We start from the raw sequence: 17,606 nt of genomic DNA on the forward strand, positions 1-17,606 counted from the left end.
GAAGTTTAACAGGGACTCTGAACTTCTGGACAGTTCTAATGTTGGCTTTGTCTTATAAAAGGAATCACGGTGTGCAGTTGTTTTAATTTATCCTGCATACAATTACAGCCTACGCCTGACAATTTGAAATATGTCTAAAATAGCAGTAGGAAATGGTTAAATTAAACGGAGACTTGGAGACCCCCAAGATGCCACCCCTTATTACCTCCTGTACCATCTTCCTTGCAGTGTGTGTTTGCAAGAGTAACTTGGGCCCTCATGCTGCCTTCTTGATTTAAACATTTTAGGTATAGTCCAAGCTGCAGATATGGACAACTTTAGGCTTTTAGCTTTTTACTTGACTTTTTTTTTATTTTGTGAAGATTAATATACCATTTCCTGTTCGTTTTGTGGTTTTTCCCCATTTTGAAGAGTCTCAATCATGTACAATCAAAGTCAATAAATTAAAATATGTGTTCGAATGAGGCTCATTTGTCAGATAAAAATTAGCTTTTGAAAACAACCCTAAGCAAGTATTAAGCAATCTTATCATTAAGCCCAAATCTCTATTATTATTATTATTTATTACTATATTATTATTTTATTGATCTAAAGTAATATTCAAAGTTTAAATGGTGTGTTCATTAGCGGTAAGAGAAACATCATAATAATTAACAGAAATAAACACTTGAAAACATCAGTGTGTAATTAATCTATATGATGATCCTCTTAGTGAGTTTAGCTTCTAAAATAAATGAAGTTTTTAATAATATTCTAATATGACTTGAATATAACCATATGTAAATGCAGGAAAAAAAGTAATACTCTGATGACTAATTAAACATTTCTAGACACACTAATTAACTTCAAAAGTAAAGAATACATTTAAAATCGTCTTAGTTTTCTTTTTGTTTTTTTATATAATATTTGTTTGGGTTGCCACTAACTGTGGCACCAGTAACAATATTGAAATGAATTATTTCTGTACATAGGGCTTTTCCCACACTGATTAAATTAAATTACAAATTATTAAATAATTATTAATTATTTAATTCTTATTTAATAACAAATTTACAAAGCTTTTCTTTTTCAGTGTGAGATTATGTCGCTGCATTAAAATGCAGGTTAATTTTAAGGCTTTTAAGCCATCTTTACCAGCAGAGACAATTTGGGATGAAGCTTGCTTTCTTTTCACTGCAGTCTGTTAGTGTTAAAGTGCCTTGAATTTATGTGTTAACAAAATAAAATCAAATTAAAAAAGTTGATGGTTCATGAAGTAAAGTATGAGCCAATTTGTCATTATTAAACATGCTGCTAATGTCATAAACAAACATTTTAGCAGAATAAACCTGAAGCTCTTAAAGTTATAACTTAAACACTCTAAATTTGAGCTTGGCACTAGTTAGACAAAAAACACAAAGAGAAACATGCACAAACCACTTCCTTTAAGAGGTGGTTTCTCTCAAATGACTAACATGAACACAGTTACTACATGTAACCACTTGACATTGTCTTATCTAAAATGCATACCAACTGAACCAAACCTAAGCTCTCCTAAACAATATGCCAACAAAATGCACTCCATTTTAATCAGATCTGCTAATTAACATGTGCTCAAACACATCAATAGACTCCTGGATATCTAATTTGCATAACAACTGAAAGAGAACAGACCAGAGCAGCTGCACCTAAGGTAACTAGACGATTTATTCACTAATGAAAACCCAATCGAAAGAGTTAACACATTAAAAAGTTCTTTGAAGATCCTGGCAAAAGCCTCTTTAGAACAGTCGTTATTGCAAACACATGCACCCCTCATTAAAAAAAGGAAATAAAATAACTTGTTCATATAGTCCTTATTAAATAATTGATAATTATTTTAAAGTTGCAGTTTCCCTGCACTGCAGTGTGAGGAGACCCGCATTCTCACTTTTCCGCTACTCACTGATCAGCTTGAAGTCCGTTTGGTGAGCGTGCTTCATGGTTGTTGCACACAGCTGACTGCTCTGCCTCCCGTACTGACAGCTCAGTGCCGAGGTGACCAAGATACACTTGTCCACATTTGAGTTGACAGTCCCGTCTCTCCCACAGCTGTTCCCTGTCTCGCTCTCTCTCTGCTCTACTTCTCCCTCCCTAACTCCATTTCCAACTTGAACCCTTTAACTTGTACTATCTGCTCCCTGTCACTCAACTTCTTGATGTTCTTGTACGCACTACAGAGGTTCCTCTCTCTCTTCACCACATTCATTACTCCTCGGTTCCTCTCTCTCTCTCTGACATAAACTCAGTGTCTCCCTCCCACTCCTCACCGACACCAGGCATAGTTCACAACCATGTGCTACAGTTGGACCAACAATCCTACTCCACATAAAAACACTGTGTCAGAATTCGTATAACCCCACTAACAGTCAAAGGGCAATGAGTTGCAACTAGCAATCTAAAGGCATGTTGTTTTATCCTTTCATAGTCAACTGCAGGGATGTCCAAAGTGCAGCCCCATCAGAATTCAAGAATGATATAAATTTATTACGCCAGAACAGGTGGTTGATGAACATGGACAGTTTTTACAATTTCTTACAGCAAGATTTTTACAGACAAATTAAAATCTTTTTGAAATTGAAATGGTACAGAAATATTAGAACAGCACAAAGTATATTTCTTTTATTAACCACTGTTTTTGCTTTCACCTTAATTGAATAGTAAAAAGGACCAAAAACATTCACCTACATTTACTCCAAAGCAGACCTCGGCACATCTATCCAATACTCATACCCGTACTCGTCGTCTTCCGCTTTATCCGGGACCGGGTCGCGGGGGCAGCAGACTCAGCAGAGACGCCCAGACGTCCCTCTCCCCAGACACCTCCTCCAGCTCCTCCGGGGGGAGCCCGAGGCGTTCCCAGGCCAGCCGAGAGACATAGTCCCTCCAGCGTGTCCTGGGCCGTCCCCTGGGCCTCCTCCCGGTGGGACGTGCCTGGAACACCTCCCGAGGAAGGTGTCCAGGAGGCATCCGCTATAGATGCCCAAGCCACCTCAACTGGCTCCTCTCGATGTGGAGGAGCAGTGGCTCTACTCCGAGCCCCTCCCGGATGGCCGAGCTCCTCACCCTATCTTTAAGGGAGTGCCAGGCCACCCTACGGAGGAAGCTCATTTCAGCCGCTTGTATCCGGGATCTCGTTCTTTCGGTCATGACCCAAAGTTCATGGCCATAGGTGAGGGTAGGAACGTAGACCGACCGGTAAATCGAGAGCTTCGCTTTTCGGCTCAGCTCTCTCTTCACCACAACGGACCGGCACAGCGCCCCCATTACTGTGGCAGCCGCACCGATCCGTCTGTTGATCTCCCGCTCCATTCTTCCCTCACTTGTGAGCAAGACCCCGAGATACTTAAACTCCACCACTTGAGGCAGGAACTCCCCTCCAACCTGAAGAGGACAAGCCACCCTTTTCCGGTCGAGAACCATGGCCTCGGACTTGGAGGAGCTGATTTTCATCCCTGCCGCTTCACACTCGGCTGCGAACCGCCCCAGTGCATGCTGTAAGTCTTGGCTAGAGGGGGCCAGCAGGACCACGTCATCTGCAAAAAGAAGAGACGAAATCCAATGGTCCCCAAACCAGACTCTCTCCGACCCTTGGCTGCATCTAGAAATCCTGTCCATGAAATTTATGAACAGGACCGGTGACAAAAGGCAGCCGTGCCGGAGTCCAACATGCACCGGGAACAGATTCGACTTAGTGCCGGCAATGCGAACCAAACTCCTGCTCCGCTTGTACAGAGACCGGATGGCTCCTAGTAAAGGGCCCCCGATTCCATACTCCTGGAGCACCCCCCACAGGGCATCACGAGGGACACAGTCGAATGCTTTCTCCAGGTCCACAAAACACATGTGGATCGGTTGGGCAAACTCCCATGAACCCTCGAGTACCCTGTAGAGGGTATAGAGCTGGTCCAGTGTTCCACGGCCGGGACGAAAACCACACTGATCCTCTTGAAGCCGAGGTTCAACTATCGGCCGGACCCTCCTCTCCAATACCCTGGCGTAGGCCTTACCAGGGAGGCTGAGGAGTGTGATCCCCCTGTAGTTGGAACACACCCTCCGGTCACCCTTGTTATGTAGGGGGACCACCACCACAGTCTGCCAGTCCAGAGGTACTGTCCCCGTCCGCCACGCAATGTTGAAGAGGCGTGTCAACCATGACAGCCCCACAACATCCAAAGACTTGAGGTACTCAGGGCGGATCTCATCCAACCCCGAAGCCCTGCCACCGCGGAGCTTTTTAACCACCTCGGTGACTTCAGCCTAGGTGATGAAAGAGTCCAACCCCGAGTCCCCAGCCTCTGTTTCCACCAGGGAATATGTGACGGCAGGATTGAGGAGATCCTCGAAGTACTCATTCAGCCGCCCAATAATGTCCCCAGTCAAGGTCAGCAGCTCCCCACCCCCACTGTAAACAGTGTTGGCAAAGCACTGCTTCCCCCTCCTGAGGCGCCGGACAATTTGCCAGAATCGCTTCGGGGCCAACCGGTAGTCCTTATCCACGACCTCACCAAACTCCTCCCAGGTCTGAGTTTTTGCCTCTGCCACCTCCCAGGCCGCGGCACGCTTGGCCCCACGTTACCCGTCAGCCGCCTCAGGAGTCCCACAAGCCTACCACAGCCGATAGGAATCCTTCTTCAGCTTGACAGCGTCCCCTACTGCCAGTGTCCATCTTTCCAATAAACTCTGCTAAATACAACATATTTGAACAAAGACTGATCCATATACAGTTCTTGTTGCTCAGCCTCAGGAATTATTTTTCTCAAAAAGAAAAACAAAAACACGATAAACCAAAAAATGTCACAGCCTGTAATAGCCAGTGATATTGAATAACTGCCAGAAATTGAAAGCTAAGGTTGTCCTGGAAAAACGAACAGAACGACACACTTATGGCACATTTCTTTGACAATTCAACAGCCATAAAATAAAAATTACCAGGCAGCCCATTTAAAATGATTGTTACAGTATAAGAGGATTAATAAGGCATTTAAATTTAGAGATCCCATTTCTTCAAAATTTAGAGTACTTTGTTGATTTCATTTAAATATTGTATGTTTAATTTATTGTATCTAAAACTACAAAACAATCAGAGTAAATTCATTTTTGCATTTTTAATATAAAAAAAGAAGATTTTGGCCAACATGGTCAGACCTTTGGACACCTCTGGTCTGCTGGAAGGAAATGTGTTCTTGTGGCGGCATCAAATATAATCTAGCATCTAGCTAACAGATATTCTGGTTTGATCAGGGGTTTACAGTGATATAAATCATCATTTATCAAAATACTACACTTTTAAGAGAAATAAACTGACATGCAATGTTTAATTTCATAAGTACAACACAGCATGGTTTACTTAAAGATGTAATGAACTGGGTTTGGGCAAATTGGTAAGGTATGGGCATGAAAAGAAAAGGTTAGTGCTTAGACCGGGTGCTGGTCATTTGGCACCTATTTCAGACCTTTGTAATTTTGGTTGTTTCATGCCAGACCTTTACGAAGAAGCCATCTAACATGGGATATTTCATCCCAATCATGCATTAATTTATATCCCCATTTCTTAATACCTTTAGTTTATTTGTCCTTAGGGACATCTCATACCCACTTGGCAATCTAAGGAAGTTTCATTAATCTGTAAATAGTATGTGATAAGGAAATGTGGCCTGGTAGCTCTTAGCAATGTGTTTACTGATCAAAAAAACAGTTTAGACTGTAGCGTTACCGTCCAGCCAATTACTAGTCAGGGGTGGTCAAGATAAAAATGTGGTCACCAGCCTATATATAATGCCAACTCCCTTCAAATGACAGTAAACAAAATCAAAACATAAAAAGGAATGTATTTATGCTACAACAGAATAGTAGTAAGTAAATTATATATATAAATTTAAATTAATGAGACAAACGAATGCAAGAAAGCTGAACTCATTACTCTCAAATAATAAGAGGAGCGAGATAAAGAGACAAAGGAGATAAAGAGTCAAAGAGCAGCTAAAAACATGCAATGACCAGACAAGGATGAAGACACTACACTGAGACCTTTCTTACTGTGTGAACATGGCTGAAATGCAGAATTTGCTCTATTTCTGCCTGATAGATTGATCAGATCAGATTTGGCAAGACTACTAGCCGCTAAAGTAAGATATCCTAATGTTTCAACGTCTGATGAATGCTACGTTCTGCAGCGGTGTCCTTCCTGTAAGTTTAGATCATCAAGCGTCAAACCTTTTTGCCACCAACCCTATCCGGCTTGCGTTAGTGACATTGGATGCTGCGTCACTGTTTGCTCTACATCCTGGTATCTGTGGTTCAATGTTTGGAAAGGGAGTTTATCACGAAGACCTAAACACACAGGTTTTCCATCAATGTCAAGCTATCTAGAAGTAAGCATAGTTATAAATCACGTATTAAGTAATTTAAAAGTCAATGTTATCTACCCCCCAATTTACCTACAGTCAAGCTTGCTGAAAACATACACAGAAAAACCATGCCTTGAAGTTGTTAATTTGACAGTTTTACTATTTGCTTACATAAGCGTTTTGAAAGAGACACCTAATTTGTCACTTGGGGTCATTGCTCTTGTGCCAGGTGCTGCAGAATTTTCCAAGCAGAGATTAAACCTTAGATGCAAAGAAAGAGCCAAAGGGCAGGAAAATGTTTATTTTTATTTTATTTATTATTTTGCTGCACTGTATCAGATAAAAAACATAAACTTTCAGATAAACACTGGTGCTATCTGGTGTTTTTTTTTCTTCTTCCAGGTAACAAATAATGCACAAGACACTGACAGCCAAGAAAACAATACATCTATACATCTGTCTATTCTGACATACAGCCTCTGTCATGTCAGACCTAAATGATCACAACAATTTGATGGAGCTGATAGTTAGTTGATAGAAAGCTGATAGAAAGTTAAAAACCCTAAAGCACAGAGATGTACAGTGGGACTCATCTCCCAGAATCCTGTTCTTTGCAGATGAAAGTTTCTGTCTTCAAGCCTTTAAAAACTGCCCCAGGTAATACAGTTGCTACAGGTTACCTACCTATTTTGCTCCTAAGCTCCCCTACATTCCATACCAGTTTGTTTAGTTTTGTTGGGTTTTTTTTTAATAATTTTTTGATGTCCTTCTATTTTTCTGAAGGGCACATACACATCCCTTTTCATGAGGCATAACAAAAATGTAGTAATTATTACAATTTCTGTAAGATATAAAACTATTACCTTAAGAAAAAAAACTTGCAGCACTTTTTTTTTAATAGATATGGTCAGTGTTTAATATACGGTTGACCCATTTGCTGATTTATTTGGCTATTAATTATATAACCAGTGCAGGGCATATACTTCATTAACGTGACAGAAGTTGATTTTTTACAAAATATGATTAATTTATTCATGTTTAGACCTGCATAAACAGTGTTTTTACATATACTAATATACAAGATAAAATAAACGGTGTGAGAGCAGCTTTACATTGAATTGTTGAATTTAAACAATATTTACAGAAATGAGTTCTGCCATATTCCTTGGTAAGTAAATCATGGCAATCTCCAACTTTCTCTGCCAACCTCCACAGTGTAACTTTCAGAGAAGCTGATCTGTTGACAATATAGAAGGAGGCTGTTTGGGTGTCATTGCAAAACAATGTAAAACAGTATAGGGACAAAAAACAGGAAGCAATTGCTCATACTTATTTTTTCATAAAACAATGGTTATACTAGGCATGTGTTGTAAAGAGACAGCTGATAGGCAGTGTATACTGTATTGCAGATTCTCTGCTACACAGCAAAACAAGTGAGGTGCACATCTTTATAAAACTCATCTTTTCAACAATTTTACACGATAAAGATTGTCATTCCCTAAAGTTATTTAAAATATTCGCAATTCATCCTGAACACAAGAGTGCATACTAATATTATGTTTAATAAAACACTCTGTTAAATTAAACTTTTTGCACAGCTGTTTCTAAATGGAAAGCAGATCCTAAGTTATCTGTTTCACTTGACCAACTAGTGCAAACTTGATTTGTTTTGATTTGTTTAAAAAAATGTTTTAGCAATGTATTTGATTAATGGCCACATGTTAAGATGAATATCATAGTAGAATTAGCTGTCAGTCATGTTTTTTGTTGGGATCGCCCTAAAAAGTTCATGTTTTATCTGCAGAGACACAACTCTTTATTTTCTATATTCTTTTTGCCGTGATTGATAAATTTCTGGGTTCAGTACTCTATGTCCCTTTTTTAAGTATACATACAAAGGTTCATCATGAATTTATGGGAGACATTTTTGCAGTTGTCTGGCCTTAAGTGTAGAACCTACAAAACCAGATGGACAATTAGATGAACAAATGGATAGAGGAACAGATGGACAGATGAATGGACGGACAGGCAGATGGATACAACTTTAAAAATGTGAAATCAGGAATATAATTCCCAAATACAAATTTTTCCTTACCTTTAAAATACTTAAATCAAACTCCATTCCTTTTCTGCAGGTGTGTGAACTATAGCTGTCAGTGGAAAATTACTTGCCATTTCCATTGCTGTAACCAAAGCTTTCACATGTGCTAAACAAGCATTAAGGCTCAGCAAAACAAGAACTTCCATATTAAATATCCAGTGCAGCAAAGCGAAGACATTTGGCTGTGTTTCTTGTAATCAACTGCTTTGCTACAATAAACTAGGTACAGTTTGTCATTTGGTTTTTACAACTCATAGACAACTTAGTTTCATGAGCAGGAGAGATGTATGAATGTTACGGAGTGTTTTTTCCTTTAATCAAAGCATTTACAAACATTTTGAGATCATTTATAACCTAAAAAAAAACTGTCTCTGCCAATCTCATCATAAGAATGTTTTTATTATTGAGTATATTTAGAAATATTGCCCGTCTAAACAATATGTAATTTTGAAATCCTTGAGACTTCCCTTTGCTTTGACTCCCCACAACATTTGCTGTCAGTGGGTCCTAAATACTGCAGTGTAACACAATGTAATGTGATGACTGAGAAAAAGAGAGGCCAAAAAAGACGGAAACAAAAAGAAACACCAAAACTGAGCTTGTAAGGAATGCAGCTTGAAACTAAGTTTTGCACTTCCTTTTCAGCAGTACGACACAATAAAATATGTAATACAGGAAATGATCTCAAGACAAGTCTGAAACAGGCTTTTGCAGATGGTATTATTATTACCAAAGCCCAGTGGTCCTTCAGCTATTTTTGGTTTTTTGAACTGTCTGCAGATATAATTCTTGGTTTAACACTAAGCCGTAACTGTTAACTGTATTTAATGCCAGAATACCACAATAAATGCACAAAAAACGCCATTTACACATGATCCCATTTCACTGTATTCTTTGTTAGACTGATGTTGAGAGTTTAAAACATTTTTTTGAGGTTGTGAGTTTGTTGATTTTGGAATAACTGTCAATGTTGACTGTAATATAAAATAAATATTATTTCTATCTTAGACAACAATATCCTTTTTGAGCTGGATAAACATTATGAATGATAATGATGTGGAAAATATTCCAATCAGAAAAATAAATTCTTTTATTTATTGATTGATTTGAGTTATTTAAATAATTCCCTCCATTATTTACTGTATTTTGGTCTTAAATATACAAGTATATCTTTTTGGTTCTATTATTACTATGTGATTGTATTTACTAAGCTGCTCTGTATTATGCCCAGTGCTATTTTGCGTTTATTTATGTTTATATTGTTGTTTAGTTATAAAGTTCTTAAAAAGTCATTTCAAAGCCAATTCAGGCAATAAATGGAGATATATATAAAATCAACATTTTAACAGCAAAGTAATTTTAAATGCAAACTATGCAGTGTGAGTTGATATTAAACCTTTGAGAAGATAAGCTTAAGAAGCTGGATAGTTCAACTTTAATTCTGACCTTTGAAGCAACAGCATCCTGTTTCTTTGTAAGGCTCAATGAATTAAAATATTGTCAATCCCACGCAGCAAATTTAAAACAATTCATTTCAGGCATTAAAAACACATAAAATGATTTTTTTAACAGTATGCTCGCTTTATAATGAACACTTCTCAGATTGCATGCGACCCTACAGTACATACTGTAAAAACGCACAAATCAATAAGCAAGAATAAAACAATCCCTCATCTTTTCTACCTTTGACAGACAAATGAATTTGGAATCTTTTAGAATAAATGGGAAGTGAAGAGAAAGACAACAAAAAGTCTTTCATTAGACATGGTTAGACATGACTATCAGAGAAAGTGACATTTGTCAACAATTACACATTCTGTGTTTCCAAGACTCTTCAGCATCAACAGAAACATGTCATCACTATGGTTGTGTACAAAACTCTTCAACAAGCTTTTCAGAAACCCAACGTGACTAAAGTACATAATACATCTTCATTCAAAAGGACAGATAATATCCTGGATGCCAATAATAGTTCTTAAAGGAACAAATGAACTTCAGATGTCTTTAGAAGAAAAACGAAAAACCTTTGTTTTCCTTTCTTCGCTACTGGTATGTTACAAAGCATGTTTATTATCTCCTCAACTGCATAATTAGGATTGAGGGTGAGAGAAGCAGCATTTTTATGTAAGCCTTAAAGATTAGAATCAGGTTATTAAACTGATACACGGAGGACAGAACTGATACCAAAAATGGAAGGAAAGTAAAAACCACACCAGCACTGTCCAAGTTTTAAACTCAAACAGACCAAGGCCCAGTATCAGAAATAAAAAAAATTATTGTATGCAAACAGATAGTTTTCTTGACCCTGTACAGAGTCAGTAACTTTCCATATGCTGCTTAACAACTCAACATGTCCCTGTCACTTTTAAACAAGCAAGTAAATCTGAATCTACACTACTATGAAAAAGTATTTTTACCCCTGACAGATTTCTTGTGTTTCTCCTTTATCACATCAAATATCTCAGACCAGTGACAAAGTTTGATGTCAAATTAAACAGGAGTAAATGCAAAATGCAGTTTTTAAAATTAAAATTTTATTCATTAAGGGAAAAAAGCTATCCAATTTGGCAAGAAGCAAAATAGAAATCCCCACCTTGTTCAACTGCTATTAACCACAGTTTTTAGTACAGCTTGGCTGACCACCCTCAGGAGCAATTAGGATTAAAAGCAAATTTTACCTGTTGACAACATGAAGTAGGCCATATGATCTTGAAAGGCAACACATCATGGTCGGATCTCAAGTAATACAAATCAGATGAGAAATAATACCACTGATAATCTCAAAGTCTGGAAAGGGTTGCAGATGCATTTCTACATCTTTGGGACTGCAGCGAACCATAGTGAAGACCATTATCCACAAATGAAATATGGAACAGGACTGACAAGCCAACCAAAATTACTTAAAGTGTGCATCGATCACTCATGATTCAGGTCACAAAAAACCCAGAACAAAATTGAACAGGCGTCACGTGTCTCAGTTAACGTAAAAGGTCCTAATTCAAAATATGAAAGAAACTGGGCAAAAACCGCATCCATGAGTTGCAAGGTGAAAACCACTGCTGACCAACAAGCCCACATCATACTTGATGAAAAACATCTCAATGATCCCAAAGACTTTTGGTAAACTATTCTGTGTTTTGACAAGACAAGAAAATAGCTTTCTGGAAGGTGTGCATCCCACTACATTTAATGTAAAACTAGCACAGTATTTCAGAAAAAAAAACCATCATACTGACAGTCAAACATGGTGGTGGTACTGGGATAGTCTGGACTGCTCTGCTGCTTAGGGACCTGAAATACTTACTGTAAATAATGATGAAGTACACCAGAATGGTTTTGAAGAGGCCTAGTCAAAGTCCCACACTGAAATCTTATTAAAATACTGTGGCATGAGCCTAAGAGGTTGTTCCTCAGTGAAAACTGTCTAATGTGGCAAAATATACAAATCTTAACAAAGAAAAATGGGCCAAAATTTCTCTTCATCGATGTTAAACACTCATTGCCGGTTATTGTAAGTGCTTGATGGCAGTCGTTACAGCCAAGTGGCACAAGCAGTTATTATAGTCAGTCATTTTCTACCGCTTATTCCATAGTGGGTCACGGGGAAGCTGGTGCCTATCTCCAGCAGTCTATGGGCAAGAGGCAGGGTACACCCTGGACAGATTACCAGTCCATCACAGGGCAACACACAAACAACCATGCACACACTCATTCATACACCTAAGGGCAATTTAGAGACCAATTAACCTAACAGGCATGTCTTTGGACTGTGGGAGGAAGCCAGAGTACCCGGTGAGAACCCACGCATGCACGGGGAGAACATGCAAACTCCATGCAGATAGAGCCCCAGCTGGGAATTGAACCTAGGACCTTCTTGTTGCAAGGCAACAGTGCTACCAACTGCGCCACCGTGCAGCCCACAGTTATTATATTTAGGGGGCAATTACTTTTTTTCATAGGACCAGGCTGGTTTGGATAGCTTTTTCCCCCTTAATAAATTAGATCCTCATTTGAAATCTGCCCTTTTTTCTTACTCAGGCTATCTTCAATATAGATATCTATATATATATATATATCTATCTATATAGATAGATATATATATAGATCTCTATCTATATATCTATATATAGATATATAGATAGATATCTAATTACATAGATAGATATCTATATCTATATATATATATCCTCACACCAAAGAGAAAATTATGCAGTGAGACTGATGAATCCTTCGCCTTCTAAGCTGCTACATGTGCACCTCTCCAACTCTGTTCTGTTTGCTGCAACACCCGCTAGAGCAGAACACAATGTTAAGCTCATGCTATGTACTCTGTATGTCCTCTGTATGTGTCAGACCGCCTGCCTCTAAATGTACAAAAAAAAAAAGCTAGCACAACATGAAAAACAGTTTATTAACAAGACTAATAACATAACCTGTCAAATAGAAACAAATATAGAAATGAATACTTTTCAGTGTTCGTGTGTGTACCAAAGTGAATGTCTCCGTGATCTTGCCAGAGACAGTCCGTCCCCTGGCTCTGTGCCAGTGGAAATTAATGTCAGGATCAGCTTACATTTAAATCATACGTAACATCATTGTAGAGAAGGTGCACAGTTACAAACTGAACAACCCAGCAACAACCCGACTGCCTGGATAGTGAAGTCATGTCGAGTGAGAAAGAGACTGAGAGGAAACAAGCATGATTTGTTTTTTTTATAACAACCCAACAAAAAACTTTTTCACAGGCAAACTTACTGTGCCTTGTTTCTTTTTCTCATATTTACTCGTATTACAACATCCATAGAGTGTAATGTTTTCTATTGGGAATTTGTTTGACAGACCAAGACAAAACAAAACATAATTGTAAAGTGGAAAGAAAAGGAAAGCAAGAAATGTTTTACAAATAAAAGTCGGGCATTCATACATATTCAAAATTAAACTTTTTGGCCTCCATAATAAACACTGTGTGTGGAGGAAAACTAACATCCTGAACACACCGGTCAAACAGTGAAACACGGTGGTGGCAGCATCATGCTGTGGGGATGCTATTCTTCAGCAGGGACAGGGAATCTTATCAGAGTTGATGGGATGATTGATGGAGGTAAATTCAAGGAGAGGCAGCAAAATAGTTGGCAGTGTGGTGGAGATTCACCTTCCAGCAGGTTGACAACACGTAACCATACAGCCAGAACTACAAAGGAATGGCTTAGATCAGAGCATATTTGTGTGTTAGAATGGCCAAGTCAAAGTCCAGACCTAAATCTAATTGAGATTCTGTCATGACTTGAAAATGTATGCTCATAGCTGCTTTCCATCCAATCTGAGCTAAAGCTTCTTCGTGGAAAGCTGGTAGTCATACCCCAAACAACGTGTATATAGTTCTACACAGTACTCAGATTCAGATTCAGGGTGGGGGGAGGGGGCTAAGTACAAAACCAGGCCACACTTTTCAGACTTTTATTTGTAAAAAAAAATTGAAAGCCACATATTCTTTTCTTTCCACTTGACAAATACGCTCTACTGTTTTTACCAAAGATTACAGCTTCTGACTCCCAATATAACAGTGGAATAGACTTTTTAAACAGAGGTAAAATGATGACACAAACAGCATCAACAGACACTATACTGCTTTTATCGATTTGTAAGCAACATTTGTCTGTTATACCATTCATGGCTTAAAAACACTGTTACTACGATCGGTTTTTATTTAGTATTTAGTTTGCTTTCTAAACAGGATCTCAACATCCCTTGTGTCTTGATTTATGACCCCATAAGGAGTCCCAATCCCAACTTTGGGTATCATTAAAGAGCAGATAAGCTCTAACACAAAGTTTGTTTTTTTATTTTCTTTTTTTTATCTTGGCCTAAGGAGAGGATGTCATGGAAAGTGAAAAGAGGGTATAATGAGGAAAAAGGACAACAAGGGAATTACGTGAAGGGAAAGAAAGTAAAGGGATCAGATGCAGATCCCAAACATGCCACATCCTTGTGTGGTTGTATCATGTGGGAAAAAAGTAGAGCAGGAGACCATAAGGGAATACTGAGAACCAAAGACACCCCTCAGCAACTCCTTTTCCAATGTATTAACCTGTTTTTTCAGCTAATTATTATTAACTCTGTTAAAAGTCAGTTACAATATCACACCTTAAAACTATAAAACAAACAAGTATTTATATTCAGTTTATCAATATAGTCCCAATTAAAAACAAATGTATCTCCAGACACTTCCCAAAACAAACAGGACTAATTCATATCCAATAATATGTAATCCAGTCTGGTCCAAATTCAACTCAAATGGATCCAACTGATAACAATAAAATACAATTACTAACTCCGTTTCTGGGTCAATTACATACAATCGAATTATATTATAATACAGATAGATTCTGTTAATAAACTGCCAACTGTTAAAAAGGTATCCCTATAATCCAGTGCAAGTCAAAAATAAAGTTTAACTCCTGACTAATCAGGATATATTTTGTTATACTGACCATTTACAAGTTTACCTAACATTGTGTCAATATAATTGTAATTTATAAAGGTTTTGCAACTTTCAACACACCAAACATACGATTACAGTATAACCACTCACCTTTCAGCACAGCGTGGCCGTTAGAGCACTGGGGTAATGAGAAGGGAGGAGTTGCCCGAGCCCCAAGAGAAACCGTGGCCTCGAGGAGCGCTCCAGTGAGCAGAGAACACAGCGACGTCCTCTGGACACAAGCACGATATAATCTAGAAAAGAAAATTGGTATTTAAATCTGAACACTAAAATCAATCTACTAAAAATTACAACGTCCATAAAATTTTATAGGAACTAAACTTGATAGGCTATGAGATAAAGCTGCATACCTGTTCTGCATGAAGAGTGAAAATCAATTACATTTAAAGCAAACATTAGAAATATAGGTTTCCACAGCTATATAATTTTCTAATTCCTGGTAAAATACATCAGAGAAGATTTATCCAAACTTCAGCCATGTTACAAATTTGCAGCAATTTGCAGCAACACATCTGCTATGTATCTGGAGAAATAAATAGTAAACAAAAGATCTGATTCAACAACAGGAGCTTGTCAGCTGTAAATGGTAGATGTAATCTGATGTGCATAATCTATCCAGTTATTACACTGCAGACTTTCATAGTGTTCTGACTTCACTGTGTTCATACGATGCTAACAGTTTTATGCTTATCAATGCTTTACACCTAAATACAAGTAGAGCACGATGATCCAAGAGAGAAAAATTTATATGATATAATATAACATATATAATATGATATGTAAACCTACAGACACCTAGAGAAAGGTAGAAAACCTTGTGTGTTTCTAAACCTGGAGCCAAGTCAATTTAGTTTTCTGATTCTAATTATTATTGGTATTCTAAAGTAAACAAATCTTTTAACCTAGAATTTATTTGGATGGATTTGTTATTTTTATAAATGTCCGAATACATTTACTTTTTTCCTTTAGGCCTGAGAACATTCATACTTGGCATTACAGCTGCACAAAGTTCTCAGTAACTGTATATCGGATTCTCCTGAGGATCTTTGAACAGGGAGAGACTTGCTTAGGTCCTAAGCAAACATTCTCTTGCTTCCTCTCTGTTTTGATACAACTTGTTGATAATTTGGCTCGTAGGTGTCTTAATTAAAGTCTCAGAGACATACAAAAAAGGTTGTTATCTTGCTTCATAAATCAAGTGCTTTGGTTTGAATGTTGTAATTACTGTGTTCAGGTCTCCATTTCAGTTAGTCTTCAGATGAGCGGGTCACACAAAACAGACAGAGTGCAGCAGTGACCAGCAACTACTAACGGCTGTCTTTTACTATCCTTTTACTTTTATCATCAGTGTAAATGTTCACAGTTTTACATGTCCAGTTTCTGACCACATTTTCCACATAGCTAAACTCACTGTGAACTAAACTGAGCTGTAGACCAGGTCTGTATTGGTTTGCTGTTTAGTCCAGATAAAACTCCAGAATTGCTACTCTAGCAATTTAGCAGGATGAGGATTAGAATAGATGAAAATGAAAACAAACCTATGCAGATGAGGAGGTTGACAACACCGAGGAATAAAGTAAGTTTTCAAGTCCGGTCCCAGTGCACAGGTCAGAGGGAGTGGACACAGAGACACCCAGGGACAGGCACATCCAGGCCAGGACAACAGGAGTTTTCTGGATGGATGAATTAGATTGAAATCTCCTCTGTCCTGCAAACAGCTGGTAACCTGTCAAAGAAGCCATTGAAAAATAGATCACTTACTGACAAACTCCAAAAGATTCAGGGCACAAAAAACAGAACACAATCCTAATTTCCCATATGCCTTTTCTATAAACAAAACACGACTGAGGTATGGATTAGATAGGAATTATTGGTGCAGTGTGTTATCATGTATGATTCAGTGTAATTGGACAGGTCACACTATGACACCTTGTGTGTGTGTTTTTCCCCAACACATCTGCATGTATATATATTCTACACCAATTTTATCAATACATAAGAATGTAATTTATTATAAAGAAAACAAACTGAAGAAAAGCTTTAATTTGTTCTGTAAAACATAATAAACATTTGTAATTTCTTGTAAGGAATAACTTAAGAAATCCCAACATTTATTACCATTATCACAAACAGGTGTATCACATCAGGTGCACATTATGAGAACACCATTATTCAGCTTTTTATGTATATTGGACAGCCGTACACACAGTTGTACTTGCAACAAAATCCTCAAACATCTTACATCTGAATGTGAGGATTGGGGCCAGACTTATTCGAGTTAGTTGAGCTAAATGGGGTCAGACCTGCTGTTAGAGCTTTATGGTTAATTTTTGGTCTTTACGTGTAATTAAATCACTTTCATTATCAGAGAAATACAATAGAATATTAACATTTCTTCATAAAAAACTGATTATTTGAAGAGCCTAGTTTTATATGACTATGCACTGAACTTACATACGTTCTTCTAGAACCTTTCACTAAAAGACAAGTAGGAAACGTTTCAATCAGAAGTCGCTGTTATATTGGCTCATGTGGTAATTCTCAGAAGCAATTTTCTTCAGGAAGAACAGAAGTCAATGTGTGAAGAGAAATAATTAACACAGAGAAATATAACAGTGGCACATTACAGATGGAA

The 17,606-nt window shown here is 37.9% G+C and overlaps 1 protein-coding gene across 3 annotated transcripts in view; it reads right to left on the minus strand.

The window, feature by feature from the left end:
* plce1 (phospholipase C, epsilon 1) overlaps positions 1 to 17,606 on the minus strand; it is a 131,991-nt gene that overhangs the window by 57,708 nt on the left and 56,677 nt on the right. For all 3 annotated transcript variants that reach the window (XM_047377258.1, XM_047377257.1, XM_047377259.1), the window contains exons 6-7: positions 16,510 to 16,697; positions 15,062 to 15,204 (exon numbers count right to left, since the gene is read on the minus strand). In XM_047377258.1, coding sequence (XP_047233214.1) covers positions 15,062 to 15,204; positions 16,510 to 16,697 — 331 coding nt within the window. The remainder of the gene's footprint in view (positions 1 to 15,061; positions 15,205 to 16,509; positions 16,698 to 17,606) is intronic.

This window comes from Girardinichthys multiradiatus, chromosome 10 (assembly GCF_021462225.1).
Source record: "Girardinichthys multiradiatus isolate DD_20200921_A chromosome 10, DD_fGirMul_XY1, whole genome shotgun sequence".
NCBI lineage: Eukaryota > Metazoa > Chordata > Actinopteri > Cyprinodontiformes > Goodeidae > Girardinichthys > Girardinichthys multiradiatus.